The 18,916-nt window shown below is 47.3% G+C and overlaps 1 protein-coding gene across 5 annotated transcripts in view; it reads right to left on the reverse strand.

Annotated features, from left to right (window-relative positions):
• Nucleotides 1-446: 446 nt before the first annotated feature.
• Nucleotides 447-18,916, reverse strand: part of Apba1 (amyloid beta precursor protein binding family A member 1) — a 203,184-nt gene continuing 184,714 nt past the window's right edge. For all 5 annotated transcript variants that reach the window (XM_047525011.1, XM_047525013.1, XM_047525009.1 and 2 more), the window contains 5 exons: nt 15,329-15,508; nt 12,772-12,984; nt 4,672-4,791; nt 2,620-2,760; nt 447-1,924 (listed from right to left, as the gene is read on the reverse strand). In XM_047525011.1, coding sequence (XP_047380967.1) covers nt 1,853-1,924; nt 2,620-2,760; nt 4,672-4,791; nt 12,772-12,984; nt 15,329-15,508 — 726 coding nt within the window. In that variant the 3' untranslated portion in view covers nt 447-1,852. The remainder of the gene's footprint in view (nt 1,925-2,619; nt 2,761-4,671; nt 4,792-12,771; nt 12,985-15,328; nt 15,509-18,916) is intronic.

Consider the following 18,916-nt stretch of genomic DNA (forward strand, 5'->3'; position numbering starts at 1 on the left):
CAGCCAGTACCCTTTGGCAGCGACAGCTCCTGCCTACACAGGACATGTGGGCAGCCGGTGGCCTCCTTCACTGGGGCTTTTTTTATTAGAGTGAAACAGAGACTCCAGCTGCTGACTCCTTTCAAACATTTGGATTTCCTGATTCCTAATTCAGAAAACTCAAAGTACAGGGAGTCCAGAGGGTTGGACTCTGGCTGAAGTCTCATGTCTCCAAACTTGTTATGTTTACTTTTCTCCCTTAAATCCCTCTGTTCTCTAGATAAATACATTCTACCTAACATTTGCTCACTGAATTCCTATTTCCACAGACACAACATAAATATCCCAGATGCAGAGAACAGGGGCTATATTAATATTACAAAATATATTAGTTTTTCTTCCCCTGACTCTACTGAGGTCATGAATGAAACAAAAACAAAACCAAATCACACCCCACATGGAAAAAAAAAAAAAAAAAAAAAAAGCTCTTTGGACCAAGAATAAGTGAAAAATGGCTCAGAATAATGTTACTAAAACATCCACACTGAACTGAGACAGAATCCAGAAGTGTGGGGCACCTGGTGGAAACGCAACATTTCACACCAGCTAAAAGCTCCCTCGGACCCACCAGGCAGCAGGATGTTACTAGAACACCTTTGGGGATTCTTAGGCATTTGAGGTCATTATTGACCCCCTAATTTTATGGTTTATGGGCTATTCTGGCCTTTCAGACACCAGGTCCCACCTGGTGGTCCTGACAGACCAGAAGGTTGGACTCACCTGGGGCCCAGAAATATGACATCACCCTCTTCCAGGGCAACAGTACCTTCTTCCCAGCCTCAACCCCCATGTGTGTACAGGGGTGGAGAGTCTAAGAAGACTCTGAGTCCAGGTGGTGTGGGGATAGCCAGGCCTCAGTCAGAGACGGCATCTCTCAAGGCTGATTGGATCCTGCATGCCTAACCCCCTGCCAGGGGCCGGGGTCTCCCAGAAAGGGGCTGTGTGTTTTCTGGGGGCTGTGTGCACCAGATTTTTAGCTTGCCTCCCTGGTGGTGGGGAGCAGGGGAGGGCAATATGCACATGATATACCGTGAGTGTGTGTGTGTAATATATGGAGAGGCAGATAGCACCCGCCTGCATTATCTACTGACCAGTGACCTCAGGGCCACTGGCAGAGCTTCAGCTGCCTGGTGAATTGCCACTCTCTCTGCAATGCTATGGCAGCCTGTCCAAGGCTGTCACTTCCCCTTTTATCCTTATGTGAGGAGGCCTGTGTTAGACCACACATATATGTAGAAACTAAAACGACCTATGAAAGAGGTTGCAGGTTGGCTCAGAGATTCTGGATGGAGATAACGTATGGGGCCCCAACCTCAGGTGAGCAGTGCGTATCTTTGACGTGGGCTGGTCCCTGTTACTACCACATCCCTGTCAAGAGATCGGAAGAGAGCAGAGATCAGCAACTGAGTTTTAGGCACTGCTCAGGGAGCATCTGCACTGCCCCTGGGAGTTCCTTCTAAGAGGTCTGTGCCTTTTGGGGTTGGATGATCCCCCTTGGGCAGTGACAGCCACCTTGGGGCCCCTGAAGGCCCTACAGGATGGCCCTGGGCATATCCCTGATGGATGCTGGCTGTTCTCCATCCTCGAGGGAGCACATACAAAACTTTCCTGATTTTTAAGGGGGGGAAAAAAAAAGCAAACTGGAGAGAGACAGAGAGCAAAGAGGTCCTTGCGGATTCTTCTCTTCCTGCGTTAAGACCGAATGCTGGGCGCGAGAGGAAAATGTCTCAGCGGACACACGGATGCAGCACAGAAACACAACCACGATGAGGAGAGTCCTCCATGCAAGCCTCCACGAGGGCGAGCCAGGCGCTCAGATGTAAACGGGCTGCTCCTGGGCCGTCAGCAGTCTGTACATGGCAGCTGGCATGGTCTTCATGTGGATCTGAGGGCAGGAACGCACGTGAGCATAGGGCCGGGGAGAGAGACGAGGCCTCTCCCGGAGGGGGCTTCCAGGATACCCACCCCCACCCAGGACCTGACCCAGGTGGCCCAGGAAGAACAGGATCCACAGCTTTCTCAAACATTCAGGGGTGATGGGAGGGGAACAAAGGAAACCAGGGAAGGCTTATTGTCCCCGTCCAGTGCTCTCATTCTCATCAGTCCTTGGAAAGACAGAGAACCCTTCACGTGGAAGGAGAGAGACTCGGCTTTGCGGTTCCTGCCTTCTTTCCCCTCTCAACAATAAGGGAGCAATAGCCCATCAGCTTTGGACCTGCAGCCAGGGCTTCAGAAGAGCCACCGTGTGGGCAAGGCTGGTCTCCAAGGGTTAGTCTACCAAGCACATTTGTAGGATTAATGGGGAAAAGTGGAGAAAACCTGGGTTGCCATCAACAGGAGCAACACAGCTCTGAGTGTTGAAGGGAAGGTGAGTGGTGACTTGCTTTCACATTGTGCGGGAGCCCTCAGGCAGACTTTCTCTGATAGTATTCAAATTTTGGTCCAAGGTGGTTCTGGTTATTGAGAGGCAGGGACGTGAAGGGAGGTCCCTGGAAGGACCGTGGGGGCCAGGGCCAGCAGGATGCCAGGGGTACCAGATGGGACCCTCAGCCCCTCCCCCAGCCCGAGCCTCCCTCCTACCTCCCCAACAGCATTGGAGAGGATGTGGACTATCTTCTCATGGGGGGTGGCCACAACGCTCTGTCCGTTGATTTCAATGATCCGATGTCCCACGCGGACGCCTCCCCTCTCAGCTATTCCCCCTCGCATGAGGCTGCAGATCTACCAGAGCCAAACACCAGGTTACACCTTGTGGGCAGCACCATGTCTCAGATCTGTGTGGGGACAGAAGACTCTCTTCCCTGGGACCCTCATTCCCTAGCAGGCACATCTCTGAGAAGCGGACATAGCTAGGCTGAGGGCACCTAAATCTCTTATGATATTTTCACAAGAAATAGGTTCTGTAGGTCCACGTGGCCACCTTGGTCATCTGGTTTGCTGGATTTCACGACGTGCTGAATCTAAGAATTAGGTCTTTCAAGCATATTTGGTGGGATGGATTGGGAAAAATGAATCCTTGGGGCCTGGGTGACAAGAGCTGCCTGGGTCTGTCACCTGGTGCTAGCATTTCGGATTGTCAGCCTGTGTAGCACAGGTTAGTAGTTTCATAGTCACAAGTGGGCTCAAACATTAATTAAAGCTAGCAGCCTGTTTTGTAGGGTCACAACTGCATGAGCCAAAGTGGCACTGGAACCCCACTTTGTACCCCCAAAATATGGCCAGGCACCTTTCTGCCTTCCCAGTATTCAAACTCAGTGATGGTGCAGCCAGGCACTGCAGTGGACAGAGGCTCCTGGCTGCTGGTAAATGAGTCTCTAGGGATACAGGGTATAACTGTCCCTCCCTCTCACACTAAGCAACTCATTCCTATTATCTGAGCAACATTTTTTTTTTTTTTTGTGGTGCTGGGAAATTCAACCCAGGGTCTTAGATATGCTATGTAAGTGCTGTGCCCCTGAGTTACACCCCCAACCCTGACTTTTAACATTACTCAAATATGAACAAAGTAAATGAGTATAAAGAGAGAAAAAGATGACATCAGACCAAACCTCTAAGTAGAAACCCAGGTTCCTTGAACAGGCAAGCCAGGCTACTGAGGTTCAGAGACCACAGGAAATAGGGCTGGGAATTTCAACTCCAACTGGGAATTTCAAGGCTATTTCTAAACCTTACAACCTACTTGGAATGAAATTTTAATTACCAAAGGACTCTTAATTGAAAGTTAAGGGAAGCGTGTAAAAAGAATGTCCTTCTGTTGGGAAAGATAAATTCAAAGAGAGGGCAGCTTCATCCAAAACTCATGAAATCAAGGTTACAGATGGAGAATGGTCGCCACCACAGCCCAGAATTGCCATGAATCCAGAACAAGGCAAACCAGGACATACAGGAGTATTATTGAGGGCAGTTTGTTTGGGAAGAAGAAAAGGAAATAGCTAGTTGGTGATGGCTGTAAAACATTGCAAATGTACTTACTGCCACTTAAATTGTTAGCTGTAAATTTTTGGTTATGTATATTTTGCCACACATGCACACACACAAAAAGAAAAATAAGGAAGTACTATTTAAGGCAGACAGTCAAGTGATAAAAATACTTCATTCCTAAAGCTAATTCAGGCTAATGTGGTGACTGGGCTAAGCACAGATCATTCCCACACAACAGCCCTGGGCAGGGGTCTTGGCCTGGGCTGCACTCTGGACATGTGGGGAGTTTGAAGCCTAGTGAACAGCTTTTTCTGCTCTGGCCTGGGTAGTGTGGCAGCTCAGCAGGGTCTCCTAGTATAGCTGCAATCCCAGAGAGGAGGCAGCCCTTGGTGGGGACATCCCAGCTACCAGGACAGCGGGGGGGGATGGCAATTCTGCATGGTCACAGACTTGGCTTTGAGGGTCAAGCTCTGCTCCTGGGCCTTTCTCTTCCCATGAAGAATGGCAATAGCACAGAATTTTCTGCTCACGGGGAATCTGCCCAAAGAAGAGCTGAGTGGTCTACCTATCTCCTTCCCTTATGGATGCTTTTGGGGAATGGACTAGCTGGGGAAAAAAATAAAACAACAACAACAAAAAACAAACCCCAAACGGAACGTGGCTACGTTTTTGTCAACATTTGGAAAAGGATGTGGAGTGAGTTGTACTTACAATTCCATTTTGGACACTGAAACCCAGCTGGTAGCGAAGGTCCGGTCTTCTGATTAGTACCGTGGTCACTGGAGGACACCTCACGATATTCAGCTTGACGCGGGACTGATTCTTTAAGCCCTTAAACAAGAATAGTGTACAGTGGATATGGTGACCACTGAGGCAGGCAGAACAAATAAGAACAAACAGCATCCAAGGCAGAAGCCGTACTAGGACTCTTCTGAAGCTCCTGCTGTCTATGTCTGTGAGTACCTGCGCTGGTCCTGTCCCCTGCAGGCCGTATCACCTCGGGGGAGGAAACTGCAGGGTTCAAATGGAGCTCTTTCAACCTAGGCCAAGATCAGCATCATGTGGGCAGAATCTTCATTTTGGAAAGTGGACTGTGTTCAAGGGACCTGATGGAAATGTAGCTATGAGGAAAAGGGTTACATGGGCTTTTTGGCTTGAAAGATGACAGATGCATACTCTGCCTGGTCAGGAGAGAGATAAGTGGGGAATGGACTCCTAAACTTCAGCGTGACTCCTAACAAAGGACATCTCATTCAGAGCAGATGCACAGGGACTGTTTTCTCCCCGTTTCCCCATTCTCAGCTGTTGAGATTTTTATGGCTTATGGATATTCCCACAGCAATCGCGGCTGCCATCAGTCTGCACCTCCTGGGGTGGGCCGTAGGATGGGTGCTGATGGAGAGGAAAGGAGGAAAAAGACATGAGGACTGGGGTTTCACAATCCTCAGTTACACGGCCCTTCCTCGGTTAGAATGGAGCGTGGAAGGATAGCTGGTCTTTAAGGAGGAAAAGGAAACAGGTCTCAGTCTGTGTGGATCTTCCTCCGCCCTGTGGTCCAAGGTGAGCTCAGGCTAGACTCCAGTCATATTCAGAGCCGAGACCGGTGCTCTCCCCTCTGAAGGCACATCTGCTTTAGACCACCAGCACAGAGCCACATGTGCCTCCTTCAGACAGGCCCACCCACCCACTTGTCAGCCTCACCCTACAGAGGAGTGCAGGCAAATATAACCAACCCTAACATCTGTCCACCTTCCAGCTCTGCCCAGCCTATCTGCCCTGCCTCACCCAACTCCTGCTTGCTCCAGTGTGCATGGGGAGTGGCCCAGAGCAGGAGTGTCCCAGAACGTTTTAAGTTATGGTGCACAGAGAAAATGATAATTTTTGTACTTTGGGGTAAACAGATAACACCCTTGTGGTTGGAGGCTTGCTATCCCCGACCCTCACCTCCCCACAGCTTCCAGATGAGGCAGGGGAGTTCTGAGCAGTGGGGTGGGAAGCTCCTGCTGGACCTGAGCCCTGTCTGGCAAGATCAGTTGATTAGGAAGCCACTCAAGGTCAGTCACAGTCCCTCTCCTCCAGGGTTGAAGGGGAGAAGCTGCTCCTAACAGGCAGTACTGGGCAGGGCAGGCGGGGGCATCTGCACTAGGGCAAGGGGAGGGATTCAGGGACAAGGTGGGTTTTACCCAAGCCCATGGTGCCCACTAGAGACAGTTTCACATCAGTTCACCAGGGGGCCAGCTGGTGCCCTCCACAGGTGAGGAGCCTGGGGAGAAGGATGACATAATCCATGGAAGGGTGACTGTGTGCCTTGTATTCTCCAAGTGGAAATATGCATATTCCATGGCTTCTGCTGAATGTCACTCCTTGCCCAGTCTGCAAACCTTTTTCTGTGGGAGGTCAGGACTCATATTTCACATTTTATAGATGAGAATGGAGACATGGACATGAAACCTGACTACTCCAAGGGCTCCATGAGGTCAGGACCGGAACCACAGACCCTGGCTCAGGCCTCTAGCTACCTCACAAACACCTGCCAGGGAGGAAGTGAAACTGGGGTTAAGACAGCTTCAGTCCATGCACGATGGGTGGCCAGGATGTGACTTGCTACTTCTATGCCAGAAGAGAGCCACACAGGTTTTGCTTCTAAGTAATGGTGGTTTGCTTTAGGTCAGTGGGTATTGGAGGATCTTTTGACACTGGTCATCTGGTTTTCCATACCTGGTTGACAGGGATAAACCAGTGGATCTCTAGTCCCATGCCAATAGCATCAGTAACACTTGGCCACGTATTAGGAGTAGAGATTTTGGGCTCAACTCCAGGCCTACTGAATCACACTTTGCATTAACAAGTCTTCCAGGTGATGCCAATGTACACTTAATTTTGAGAACTGGTGTAGATGACCACGGCAGGCACTGGCCTCAGCTGTGCCCAGGAGACTTAATTTCTTTAAGAGGTGATTAGGCCCAAAGATGTCAATTTATGCTTCACATCTGAGGTCTATATGCTCCACAGGAGCAGGTACTAGCAAGGTTGGGGAAGGGTGGTTGTCTCTGTCACTGTGCAGCCTGGTCCCTGGGCAGCCATCTCCTGTGCATACCAGGTGTGAGAACCCCTGGGATCCTGCTGGAACAAAATCCCAGCCCAGTGGTGAAACCAACTGAACATCTATACCAACCACCTGTCACTGAGCAAAGGCTCTTGCCCAGAACTACCTCAGAGTTTCAGGAATTACCTTATTTAATCTCCTTATCTGGCAGCTATGATTATCCCAATTTTATAGAAGAGGAACTTGAGGCTCAGGGATACTGCATCACTGAAGTTCACACACAGCCAGCTTTAACCCCAGGTCTGCTTTCAGAACCCAAAGTACTTTCTCCTACACATATAGAACTGGAGAGTGTTTTTCATGATTAAGCCTTGCTCAACCAAGTAGCCAAGGACAGTGAAAGAAGGAAAAAACCCTATGCCCTCAAATCAAAGAATTAGGACCATATTTTTAGGTCAGTTTCTTACACGAAGGGTTATTCTGGGCTTGTGGTTCTCATTGTCCTTTCCCTGGCTTTCCTCTGCCTTTTTAATGACTCCAAGATTGTTCTCACAATGTATGAATGGGACTGTTTCCCCATCTTCAGCCTCTGTTCCCTCAGTGCTCTCAATTGCTGTATCTGGGGGACATGAGCCTTCCAATGGCTGCCATTTAGCTTGTGGTGTCGCTGTACCACGTGACTTGGTGTTCAAGTGCATGCTGTTGTTACCAATGTCTCCTGGGGGTTTTGGAACATCTCTAGGGAACTTCTCTGGTTAAGGAAATGGTATTTTCAAAGTGGAGCAATGGATTGAGTCAAGAGTGATTTTCTCTAGATGGAAAAGTCTTCAAAGGATCTGGGTCTTCTGACACCAGGTCCCATCATCTGTATCCATGAGGGGCATGGGAATTGTGTCTGTTTGCTCCTAGTGGATGGGTGGGTTTGGTGAGGAGGACTGTGCTTGGGTCAGAAGATCTGGGCTCCAGCTGTGCTTCTGCCACCAACAGTGGGGTCTTGTGCACTATGCTCTACCTTTCTTCTGCCTCAGTTTCCTAATTTTCCCAACAAATGGTGAAGCTCACAGAAGGTTTGGCCAGTTTGTTTCTATGCTTTAACCCTTTTTCATGTGTGTTCTTCTAAATGTCTCAGGCTGCAACACCAAATCTCAACCCTTATAATTAAAAACAATCTATTCCCTCACATTAAAATCAGGTTTCTTTTGCAGGAAATGTGGCTGGGTATGGTGAAGGGCAGCTTACATGTCATTCATGCATGTATCTCACTGACCACTGACTTAAAAAAATTATGGATCACTTTCTATGTGCCAAGAAATGTGTTAGGTCCTGGAGACTGGGTAGAACAAGCCATCTCTGGGCCTCCTGGAGCTCAGGGAAGAGGCTGGACAAAAAATGAGAAATAAGAAGGCTAAGACAGGAGCCTATTAAAATCATAACCCTTCAGACACTGCCTTAAACGTTTACACTGGGAATGATGGGTTAAATGTTAACCACTGGAATTATTTAGGTATGCTTGCGTGATACAGAAAACCATAGAACATACTGAAAAGCAAGAGAGTGATCCTATTTTCTTGGTGTTACTGAAAAAAAAAATTCACATTCTTCTGGTGAGTTCTTTCCTTTTATGCGAATTGATTTACGATGCCTGCTCGGTCCCTCAGTAAAAGAATTTCAAGATTGGGGAAAATGTGCTGCAAGATGAGGCTTAGAGAAATGGCAATTTGAAATAGCCAGACCATGCCTTTGCTCTGCTGTTCCTAATCAATGTTTCAAGTTGGGTCCCATTAACTTAGATTTCTGAGCTGCCATTTTATTGGAGGTGCCAATTAAATAAACGGTCATTTCATCCCCATGACGACAGTGGAACTGTACAGTAAATTAAGAAATAGGGTGGGAGGGGAAGGGCAGGGAGGAGGGGAGGGAAGAGAAACCAGAATAGTTTCTATAGCAACAGGAAAGTAGAACCATGATGATCCTGTAGAAGGAAAGGGAAACTGTTCTAGTTTTAAAAAGAACAAAAATCCAGAGGCAATGGCGTGAACAGAGGTTGACAATAGCCTGCTTCACCTACCAGTAATTATGCTTCAGGAATGAATTATAACAGAGAAATAAGAGCTAGGAAAACAGATAATTCTATATCTGCAACTTCACTCTAGAAATCTGTCCTACTCTCTGTCTCTGGGGGCAGAGGAGGTCAACATGCATTAAAGTGGCAAGATGAAGAACACATTGCTTTAAACTCCTCTTCCTCAAAGTGTGATTTTTCCATTCAACAAGGCTGTGTGTTCTGGGGTGCTGTGCAAGCTCCATGGAATCTAGCTGGGGCCCTCTGTCTGGTGCTTCTTTGCTGAGCACAGTCATGAGGCAGCGGTTCTCTCACTCTCCATCTCCAGCAGCTGTATCTCTTTCATCGTTGCATGGTCTTTTAATTTTCTGATTCTGTGGAGACTCCACTTACAGACATTTAAGTTCGGCCTCTCGAACAAACCCTTCCCGCTTGGAAGCTGCTTGAACAGCTGTATTCCCAGAAAGCTTCCCTTTCACCTTGCTGCAGGGATCTGTGTGACAGAAGCTGGGTCTCCATGTAGCAGCAGAGGTGCTGGGCTGCCCTCATGGGTCTCACAACCCCTTTATAAGGTCTGTGTCCTTTGGAGACTGGCAGGGACGATTGGGACTCACTGGCCAGTTGGGGGCCCTGGGCAAGGTGTCTGGGCTTTGGGATCTCAGATGAGTCATGTGAACCAGGTGTCAGGCATCACCCTCAGGGGGCTGTCTTGAGAGGGCCCTCTGCCTGTTGCCAATTTCTCCTCAGATCCTTAAGTGGAGAAAGAGAGCCAAAGAGCTCTTTGGAGTCCTTTCATAAGGGCAATGGTCCCTTTCTCAAGTGTTCTGCGCTGTGACCTGTCACTTCCTAAAGGGCACACCTAAGGCTATCACATGGTGATTAGGGTTTCAACAAATGCATTTTAGGGGACATATTTGGTCTAAACACCCCTTTCTTCTTGTCCCTCCTCAAACCTTTCTAGACTTGAGGTAATTCTTTGCTGTGGGATCATCCTGTGCACTTTAGGGTGCTTGGCAGCATACCTAGCCTCTACCCACTGGATGCCTGTCACCTAGTGACAAGTGAGACAGTCTCTGGGCCTCCTGGGGTGTGGAACCTTGGCTGAGGGTCTGGTCTTGGATCTAGCACTTAACCAAGCTACTGGAAAGAGGCTATCCAGTGGCTAAGTGACCATGCTCCACTAATGACCAGCTATGTGGTCACCTTTCTGTGCCTTAGTTTCCTAACTTGTCTAATGGGTGAAACAAATGTGCCTGCCCCACAGAAGGCTGCCGTGAGAGTTCAGTGAACTAATCCATGTGCACTCTTAGGACAAAAGCGGGCACATAACACTTGATTGCTGTAGCCTTCAGGCCTGTCGCTTCTCCTGCTAGACCAGTTCCCCAGGTAGGGATTTTGTCTGTGGTGTCTTTGGGCCTCAGAGTCCCTTGTGATCTTGCACATGTGTACAAGGTGTTAAATAAGTAACTTATTTGTGGGGAAGAGGCAGACATCAGTGTGGACTGATGCTGCCTCCCTAGCCCTGGCCACCTGGTGTCTTCTCATGTTACCATGGCAACACCAAATCGGTCCTCACAGGCCAGGCTCATGCCCCATCCCCCTGACTCCATGCCAGCCCACTCTGGAAGCAGAGACTTCCAAAGGCCACTGTCTTCTTTTGCTGCCAACTTAGGTTTTACTCCATCAAAGCGAACTTACACATGGTTGTTTAAAATTTTCCCTTCTCCAAATGCTGGCAAGTCTTTTACCTCTCTGCCTCTCTGTTGCTATTAGGACCACTGAAATTATCCTCCACATGCATATTGTCATCTAGTTTCTTCGCTGCTCAGCTCAGTACCGCATAGAGGCCCAATTAAACATGTCTGAATATTTGTGTTCAGAGAAGATTCTTTAATCTTAATCTTTATAGTCATGTGCCACATAATGATATTTTAATCAATCACAGACTGCATATGCGATAGCCCCCAAAAGATTATAAAGGAGCTGAAAAATTCCTGTTGCCTAATGACATGGTGCCTGTCCTAAAGCTGTAGTACAACTCATTCCTGATGTGTTTGGTGATGTTGGTGTAAACACACCTTCATCACGGCCAGTCATGTGCAAGTACAGCATACACTATGTACAGTAATAATACCTAATAAGATAAATGGCCACGTTAGTGGTTCATGTATTTACTAGGCTACACTTCTGTCATGAGAGTACACTCCTACTTACTTAAAAAAAAAAAAACAAAAAAACAAAAACAAGGTTTACTGTAGGACAGTATGGCATGTGATGCCAACAGGGGCCTCACAGAGCTGGCGATTACTATGTCTCTGGTTTGCATCAAGAGGCCACAAACCAGGTCAGTCAGGTGACTGACCTGGGTTTGTGTAAGTATTCTATGACATTTGCAAAATGACAGAATCGCCTAATGATATATTTTGCAGAACGTACCTCCTGTGATTAAGGGACACATGACTACCATATTAAGGAAGAGGCAGAATTTACTCATTAAAAGTAGAAGCACTGGGGCTGGGGTTGTGGCTCAGTGGTAGAGCGCTTGCCTAGCACGTGCGAGGTATTGGGTTTGAGCCTCTGCACCACACAAAAATAAATAAATATGATAAAGGTGTTGTGTCCATCTGCAATTAAAAGAAAAAAAAAAAAACCCAAAGTAGAAGCACCCTCTACTCCCCCTCCAACCCTCTTAGATGAGGATGTTGCCTTTTGTGTTTAGTTTTTGTGCTCAGAAGGACTACTGTATGAATGTATTCATTCATCCCCTAGAGCTATGTTCTGGCTAATGGTATAGAACTATTTGGGATCCTACTGTCATGCAGGAGGAATATTTCTGTCATGCTAGCCATGAGATTAGCCAGTGCCAGTGTTCAAAGACTACACATGGCTGTTTCATTGTTAAGAAGAAAATCTAATTTCTTCCCTTAAATATTCACATTTAATTTTCCTTTAAGTAGCTCTTCTTAGCTTTATAAAACAGTATCAGTTCAGGTTGAATGAGAAGTAATTACATTCATGTATGAAGAGGACTCTGTGGACTATAACAGTTTTCTCCTCATGTCAATTAGCCATCAGGTTCTGGGAAAGACACTTGCCTGTGTCAGTGTCTTCAGATTTGACACATTTCTAGGGTATTTTTTTCTTTTTGTGGTAATGGGGGTTGAACCTGGGGGTGCTCTACCACTGAGCTTCATCTCCAGCCCTTTCTACTTTTTTTATTATGAGACAGTGTCTTGCTAAGTAACCCAGGTTAGTGTTGAACTTATGATCCTCCCACCTCAGTCTCCCAAGTAGCTGGGAGTATAGGCATGTGCTACTATACCTGATTTATCATTTCCATAATTTTTAAGAGGGATGGTAAATCATCTTAAGTACCTTTGACTTCATTATAAGGGACTATCTGGATTATTGAGCTGGGGCTGCTGAGGCTGAGTCTAGGCATACTGAGAGAAGGTTTGTGATTGATTAGTGATGCCTGTGAGGGGTGTAAAGTGAGCCAAATATACTATTTCTGATCTAAAACTGACTTGCAAATAGGAGGAGCTTATACTAACTGAATGATGAGATGCCTGAGCACAAGTTCATACCTTCCTTGGTGCCTGACACTTAGAATACATTTGTAAATGTTAATGGCTGGACGGCAGATGCACTTCATGTCATTCTGGGTTGATAACAGAAGTAGATTTTTCCCACGTCTCAGTACCTTAATAATGCTCTGGCAGGTGGAGAGAGGCAGGCCCACCAGGCTGGTGCCATTAATGGACATAATCTGGTCCCCGATGTTCAGCTTCCCCGACTTCTCCGCGGGGCCACCATGCATCATGTTGGCTATGATCACGGTTGGTAGGATGGATCCCCAGCCAGACTCCACAATCACAACCCCTAGGATTTCTCCTTTCTGCTTCTCTATGAAAACCTGATGGGAGAAAAACACACAGAAATTCTGAATCAGCAACTGTGTGAGGTAGTGGTAGAAGTGAAAGTCACTCCCCACTTTTTGCCTAAAGATAGGCATTTCTCTGATGACTTCAGCCCCCGTGAGCTTCTGTCTTCTCTGCAGTCCATCACATCCAGTGTTCATTAGGAAATGATTTCATATAAGCCAGGGGCATTTTTTTTTGTAATTCATACCTGTTTCATATTAGCAGTTGGTCTCAGCATACAACCACAGGGCACCAAGTTTTTTTTTCCCCCCTCCTGGTACTAAGAATTGAGCCCAGGGGTGCTCTACCACTGAGCTACATCCCTAGCTCTTTTTATTTTGAGACAGCGTCTTGTTAAGTTGCCCAGGCCAAATTTGGAATCCTCCTGCCTCAGTCTCCTGAGTCACTGGGAGGTGTGCACCTCCACGCCTGGCCTGTCCAGCATTTTTTTTTTAATGTCATCTCTAACGGGCAGGGGGAGGAAGCTTTGTCAGTAGGACCTTTGGTGGCCCTTGATGGCTTCTAGGAATGGCTTTTGAACTCGAAAGCACAGATTATCCCATTCCACAATGTGTCACAAGTTCTCTCCAACATTTAAGATTCCTGAGTTAAAAATAAATATTCAGAAATATTCTCTGCAAGGAGAAAGTTAAGGAAAAAGAGAAAATGTGATGCGGGAGTCATCACAGCTGCAAGCTTGGGAGTGGCACACAGGAAGAGCAAATCCCAGGGAAGGAATAGTGTTTTCCTGACCTCCCTGGCAGGTGGAGCAGGCAGGAGTTAGAGCTGCACACCTGCAGGATGGGGAGGTTTCCAGAGATGCCGAGAAAGGGTAAGGTGCTTCTTGGAAGCAGCCTGCAGAGTGTGGTGTGCTTATTAGGGTCTGGCAAGGTTACCTGGCAGCTGGCACCCGCCTCCACTGCTGCTGAAGCTCACAGTTGGCCCCTCCTTGGGAATTGCCCTTGGCCAGATGGGAGACATTCCGTTCCCCATTATGGGATGAACTTTTTCACACTGCCCAAATTCCTATGTTGCAGTCTAATCCCCAGAACCCCCAGGATCTCAAAATGGAGGCAGGGTCTCTACAGCGGGAATGGTGGTGATTAGGATGGGCTCCAATCCAGTATGACTGGTATCCTTTTAAGAGGAAATTTGGACCCAGACTGTGTAGGGAAGATGATGTAGAGGCACAGGAAGAGATGACTTTTATAAGCCAAAGGGGGGAGGCCTGGAGAGATCCTTCTCTTATGACTCACAGAAGGAACCAACCCTCTCAACTCAATCTTGCACTTTCAGCTTCCAGACCTAAGAGATGACACTTGTCCTTTGCAGAAGCCACCCAGTCTATGGGACTTTGCTATAGAAGCCTTAAAAAACAAATCCCTTGCTCGACCTTGGCCAATGAGCAACACAGGACCCTTGCTCCAACTTGGGACAAGTCTGTCCTATATTCTGTGCCTCAGAGCTTCCCTTGGATTACAAAGAAGCTCATGCCAGTGAGACCACACTCTTCCTAGTACCCTGCACCCTGCTCCCACATTCCCCTCTTCTGAGTGGAGGTTCCCAATAATCCAGTTGAATAAGAATTCTCACCTCAGGCTCTGCTTCTGGGGAGCCTGACCTGAGACCCCCCTCATACATTGGTGGATCAAAAAGATCACTTTCTCATTAAAGTTGCTGTCACCTATGGGATAAAGTGTGAACCCTTCACCTGGACTTGCAAGTCTGCCTGGACCTCTCTTCCTGGGTCCACCTTCTGCTCAAGTCAAGTCCCCTCCTTCCTGATTCCCTAGACATCTGCAGCTTCCTGACCTTCCGTCTTCCTTACCCATACTTCAGTTCTGTTGCTCCTACATATTCCAATTAACCTCCAGACCAGATCCAATGGTTCTGTCTGCTTCCAGTTACTCCTGGGGAGCTTAGTCTGAAGCAGTGGGGTACACAGCATCTGTCAGCTGAACCTGCAGTCTGTTCTGTTCTGCCAAATGCAGTGGGCTTTGAACCGTGCTTGAAGGAGCACCTAACTGAACTTTTTTGGTGTCCTTACCTAGACTCTCAGCTTCATCAGGGTGGAATACAGGACCTATCTGCCTCTAATTTCCACTACAACTTGGCTTCAGATTCCTGGGAACAGAGGTTATATTGCTTTACCTGTTCACAACAGCATTTAGTAACAGGGCCCCTTGGGGTGAAGCTGGAAAGAATGTGAGCCCCTTCACAATGTCCTGCCAAACCCACATTCTGCTGCCTTCACTTACAGAGTAGGGCTGCCCCACGCTCCCTGGGGTCCCCACCCAGCTGGCCCAGCCTGGGGAACAGTCTCAGGAAAGTACCTACATCTTTGCAGTTTTCTGACTTGGAGAAGTGGATCAGGTCGTCGTTGTACATGTCCTGGGTGTTGAGCAGGTCACTGTACTCCTTCTGGCTGAGGTCTTCGGGGTTAATCCCGTTGGCCCTGAGGAATTCCTGGTATGCCACACTGAATGCCTGCCCTATGGACTGTGCGATCAGCTGGGCCTAGAGTAGCAGCCAGAGGGGAAGATGGCGGTCAATGGGCAGTGCTGTGGGTGGATGCCGGGTGCACCGTCCCCCCTGGATTATGGTCCTCCTGGAGTTGGAGGGGTCCTAGACATCAGAAAGGTCAATAGTTCTACAAAGGAGCATCAATGCTTATCAGGGCCCGACTTCAAAATTGTTGGGGACATTTCTGATTATGACAATGGTCATAAATAAGGGAGCTATTGGCATTCACTGGACAGGAGTCAGATATACTGGATATCCTGCCATGCAAGGGACAGTCCCACACAATGACAGGCTGTTTTACGTGCTGTACAGTTTTCAAATATCCCACAGGATATTCATGTATGTGTAACTCCTGTTTCTGATCATCTGTGTCCAGGACTCATGAAGGACATAAGAACTCTAGCTTATAAGCACAAAGACTTCCATGGTGTAGCTATGATATATACTGAATATTTCAAGAATAATACTGTGTAAGTGGAAGGAAGATGGTTGTTTTTTCCAAGACTTTAGCAGGAATAGCCTCATGACTTTGGAAAACCATCCACAACACTGGTGTTCATGGTATCTGAGCTGCCAATAAATCATCCCTATTGGTCTGTACCTTTGTGTGGCACATGGTGATTCTGCCTGTGTGTCTATATATACATATTCTTATTTAGCCTTCAATTCAAAATGTCAAGTAGAAAGTGTTTACAACATCACACTGAATACTGTGTTCTCTTACTTAAAAATTAAGAAGGTGTGAACACCTGACTACTTCACTATGCCTTTTGGAACAGCTGGGCCCAAGCATTTATGTATTGTGCTATGATTTTTATCTTAGCTTGCTTTTCTTTTATTTCTCCCTTCTATTACATTTATGGCCATATATTGATTATTTTGTGAAAGTTTTTTCAAAAGGTGTGTTGCATACAACAGTCAAGAACTCTGATCTGGTGAGAAGATTGAGGACCAGTGACAAGAAGGTCAGACAAATCACAAGAGGGGGACTTGGCTTCCATTGTTTTTCCTCCTGCATTGGACTTTGATAACCTTCCCCTGCATTAATTAAGCAACATGATTAGTTGGGATAGGTAAGTGCAATGGAGTACTCCTACCATGTCTGTGCCGCACATTAGGACCATCATGCAAATCTTAACATCAGTCTGGGTGTTAGTGTGACTGGTCCATAGTCCCTCAGGCTATTTTAGAAAGACAATGGGGTACATAGACTGAACAGAGTACAATAACCCTTTAGGGCCCAGAGAAGTGTCCTACAAATGAACGCAGTAACATTTCTGCAGCAAAAGGTATAAGACACATGATAAACTGCACGAATCCCATAAATTGTCTTATGGAGGTCCAGGTTGGGTTTATCAGTCAATTGACTGTAAAAATCCCTTTAGTTTCAAAGGAGTCTTTAGACTTTGGAATTGTGGATCTGTATCATTGCTCACATTGAACAGCTCAGGGAACAAGTTGAGAGATTGCTGCGCCCTCTCTGAGGAGGTGTCACTAGGGTCTGATCGAGAGTCCAGCCTCCAACCACCATATGCAATAGCTTCTGTGTGAAGCTCTGGTGGGTAGAAAAACATTTCCAAAACATACAATCCTAACCTTTCTTCCTCCTTTTTTCTACCTTCTCTAATTGTTGGTAAAAGTAGCTAATTAACAGTGATAACAGAACCTTCTAGGAATTGCCAAAGGAAAAGAAATGCTTATATATATATTTTTTTAATTTGGAGAATCTGGTGACTTCACATGCCAAAAATCACCAAGAACCAGTATCTCCAACCTGCTATAAACCTGAAAGGGGCTGAGGAGTTGCTTTGGGCATCAAGAGGTGTGTGCAGATGAATTGAAAAAATATATACCTGGGAATACTACCTGTGGACTTGCTGGCCATCATTAATGGATGCCCCTACTGGTATTTATGGATCTCTTGCCACATGCCAGGCATCAGTCAGTAAATGCCCTACCCGAGTGACACAGTATGGGAGTCACTGCCACTCTACAGAAGAGGACCTGAGGCTTAGCAGTGCCCTGCTTGTATTTGGAATCAGGATTCAAACCCAGCCCTGTGAGTGCTACAGCCAATGTGCTTGGTCCATGCTGTAGTGAAAGCAAAAATGTGAGAGTCTCAGGTCCACTCCTAGCCTGGCTCTTGCTCCTCTCTTCTTTCTATTTTCCCCCCGATAAAGTCCCCAAAATTCCAAGGAAGAGAAACCCTGCCTAATGATCTCCAGGCCAGATGGTGACAGCTGGATGTCCTTCAGGGATCCTCAAACCTGGGGAGCAGAGCTCTCTACACCATTTCACCCCCCTTCAGGAACACAGGAGACTTAAGATCTTAAAATTCCACTCACAAACTTGCTGACAATCTCCTGAAACCCAGTTCGTCCCAGTTTGCATGCCTGACCTCGGTTTTAAAGAGTGGTAGGGAGAGGTCTTGCAAGCTCCCTGTCTTCTTGGCCGGCCTGTCTAGGGACTGCTTTCTAGAGACCAGACCAGTTGAGGATGGTGACAATAAGGATCAATGTCTCCCTGCCATGTTTCAGCCTTGACAGCCCTGGATCCCCAGAGAAAAGTGGGATTGCTGAGACTCCTAAATTCTTGGAGGAAGGCAAATTACTACAGAGAGGGGAACACTCCTGGAGAAAAATGGGCAATTTTCTCTTGGGTAGATATCAGGGTTCTCTGCTCCTTATGAGAAACAGAGCTGATTCCTCTGTGGCACTGGGGAAAACGAACAGTCCAGGGTGCTGACACGGCCCTCCAGAGTGGGCTGTGCAGTTCAAAATCATCATGGGTCTGTGGCCCTGTCCTGAAGGGCAGCTTCCCAGGCCTGTGAAGGCCCAGGGAGGGTGGGTGCCTGGGAGCAGCCCAGGCACTAATACACTTTAAAGCCTGTGGCCTCACCAGCTGTTCCAGAGACAACCGGGAAGAAGGCCAAACGAAAGAATGACCTTTTTTGTAAACTGTCTCTGTTGACCTCATCACCTGGAGATGTGAGGATCAGAAACTACCAGTTCTGGGAGGGAGAAGGAGCTGGGATCCTATGGCCTGGGGTTGGGTAGGTGGTGCTCCTACCATTTGGCTGGGAGGAACAGGGATGTGAAGTTTCCTGAAGCCCAGAGAACAGCTGTCAACAACACAGTTGCCCTCTCCAAATTCCCTAAAGCTCAGGTGAGCACCCCTGCAACTGAAGTCACATGGAACTATTTCCCCTCTTCCTCTTCCTCTTTCAAACTCTCCAGCCATATGGCCTCCTTTCCTTTCTCAACCAAATCCAGCAGGCCCCTGCCTCAGGAATTTCTTCATTCTCATTCTGTTTAGGTCTTTGCTCAAATGTCACCCTCTTAAGAGAGGAATTTGCCATCAACCTACTTAAAACAGCCCCATCCCTGTAATCCTTGACCCTGA

The sequence above is a fragment of the Sciurus carolinensis genome, chromosome 14 (genome assembly GCF_902686445.1).
Source record: "Sciurus carolinensis chromosome 14, mSciCar1.2, whole genome shotgun sequence".
NCBI classification, from domain to species: Eukaryota; Metazoa; Chordata; class Mammalia; order Rodentia; family Sciuridae; genus Sciurus; species Sciurus carolinensis.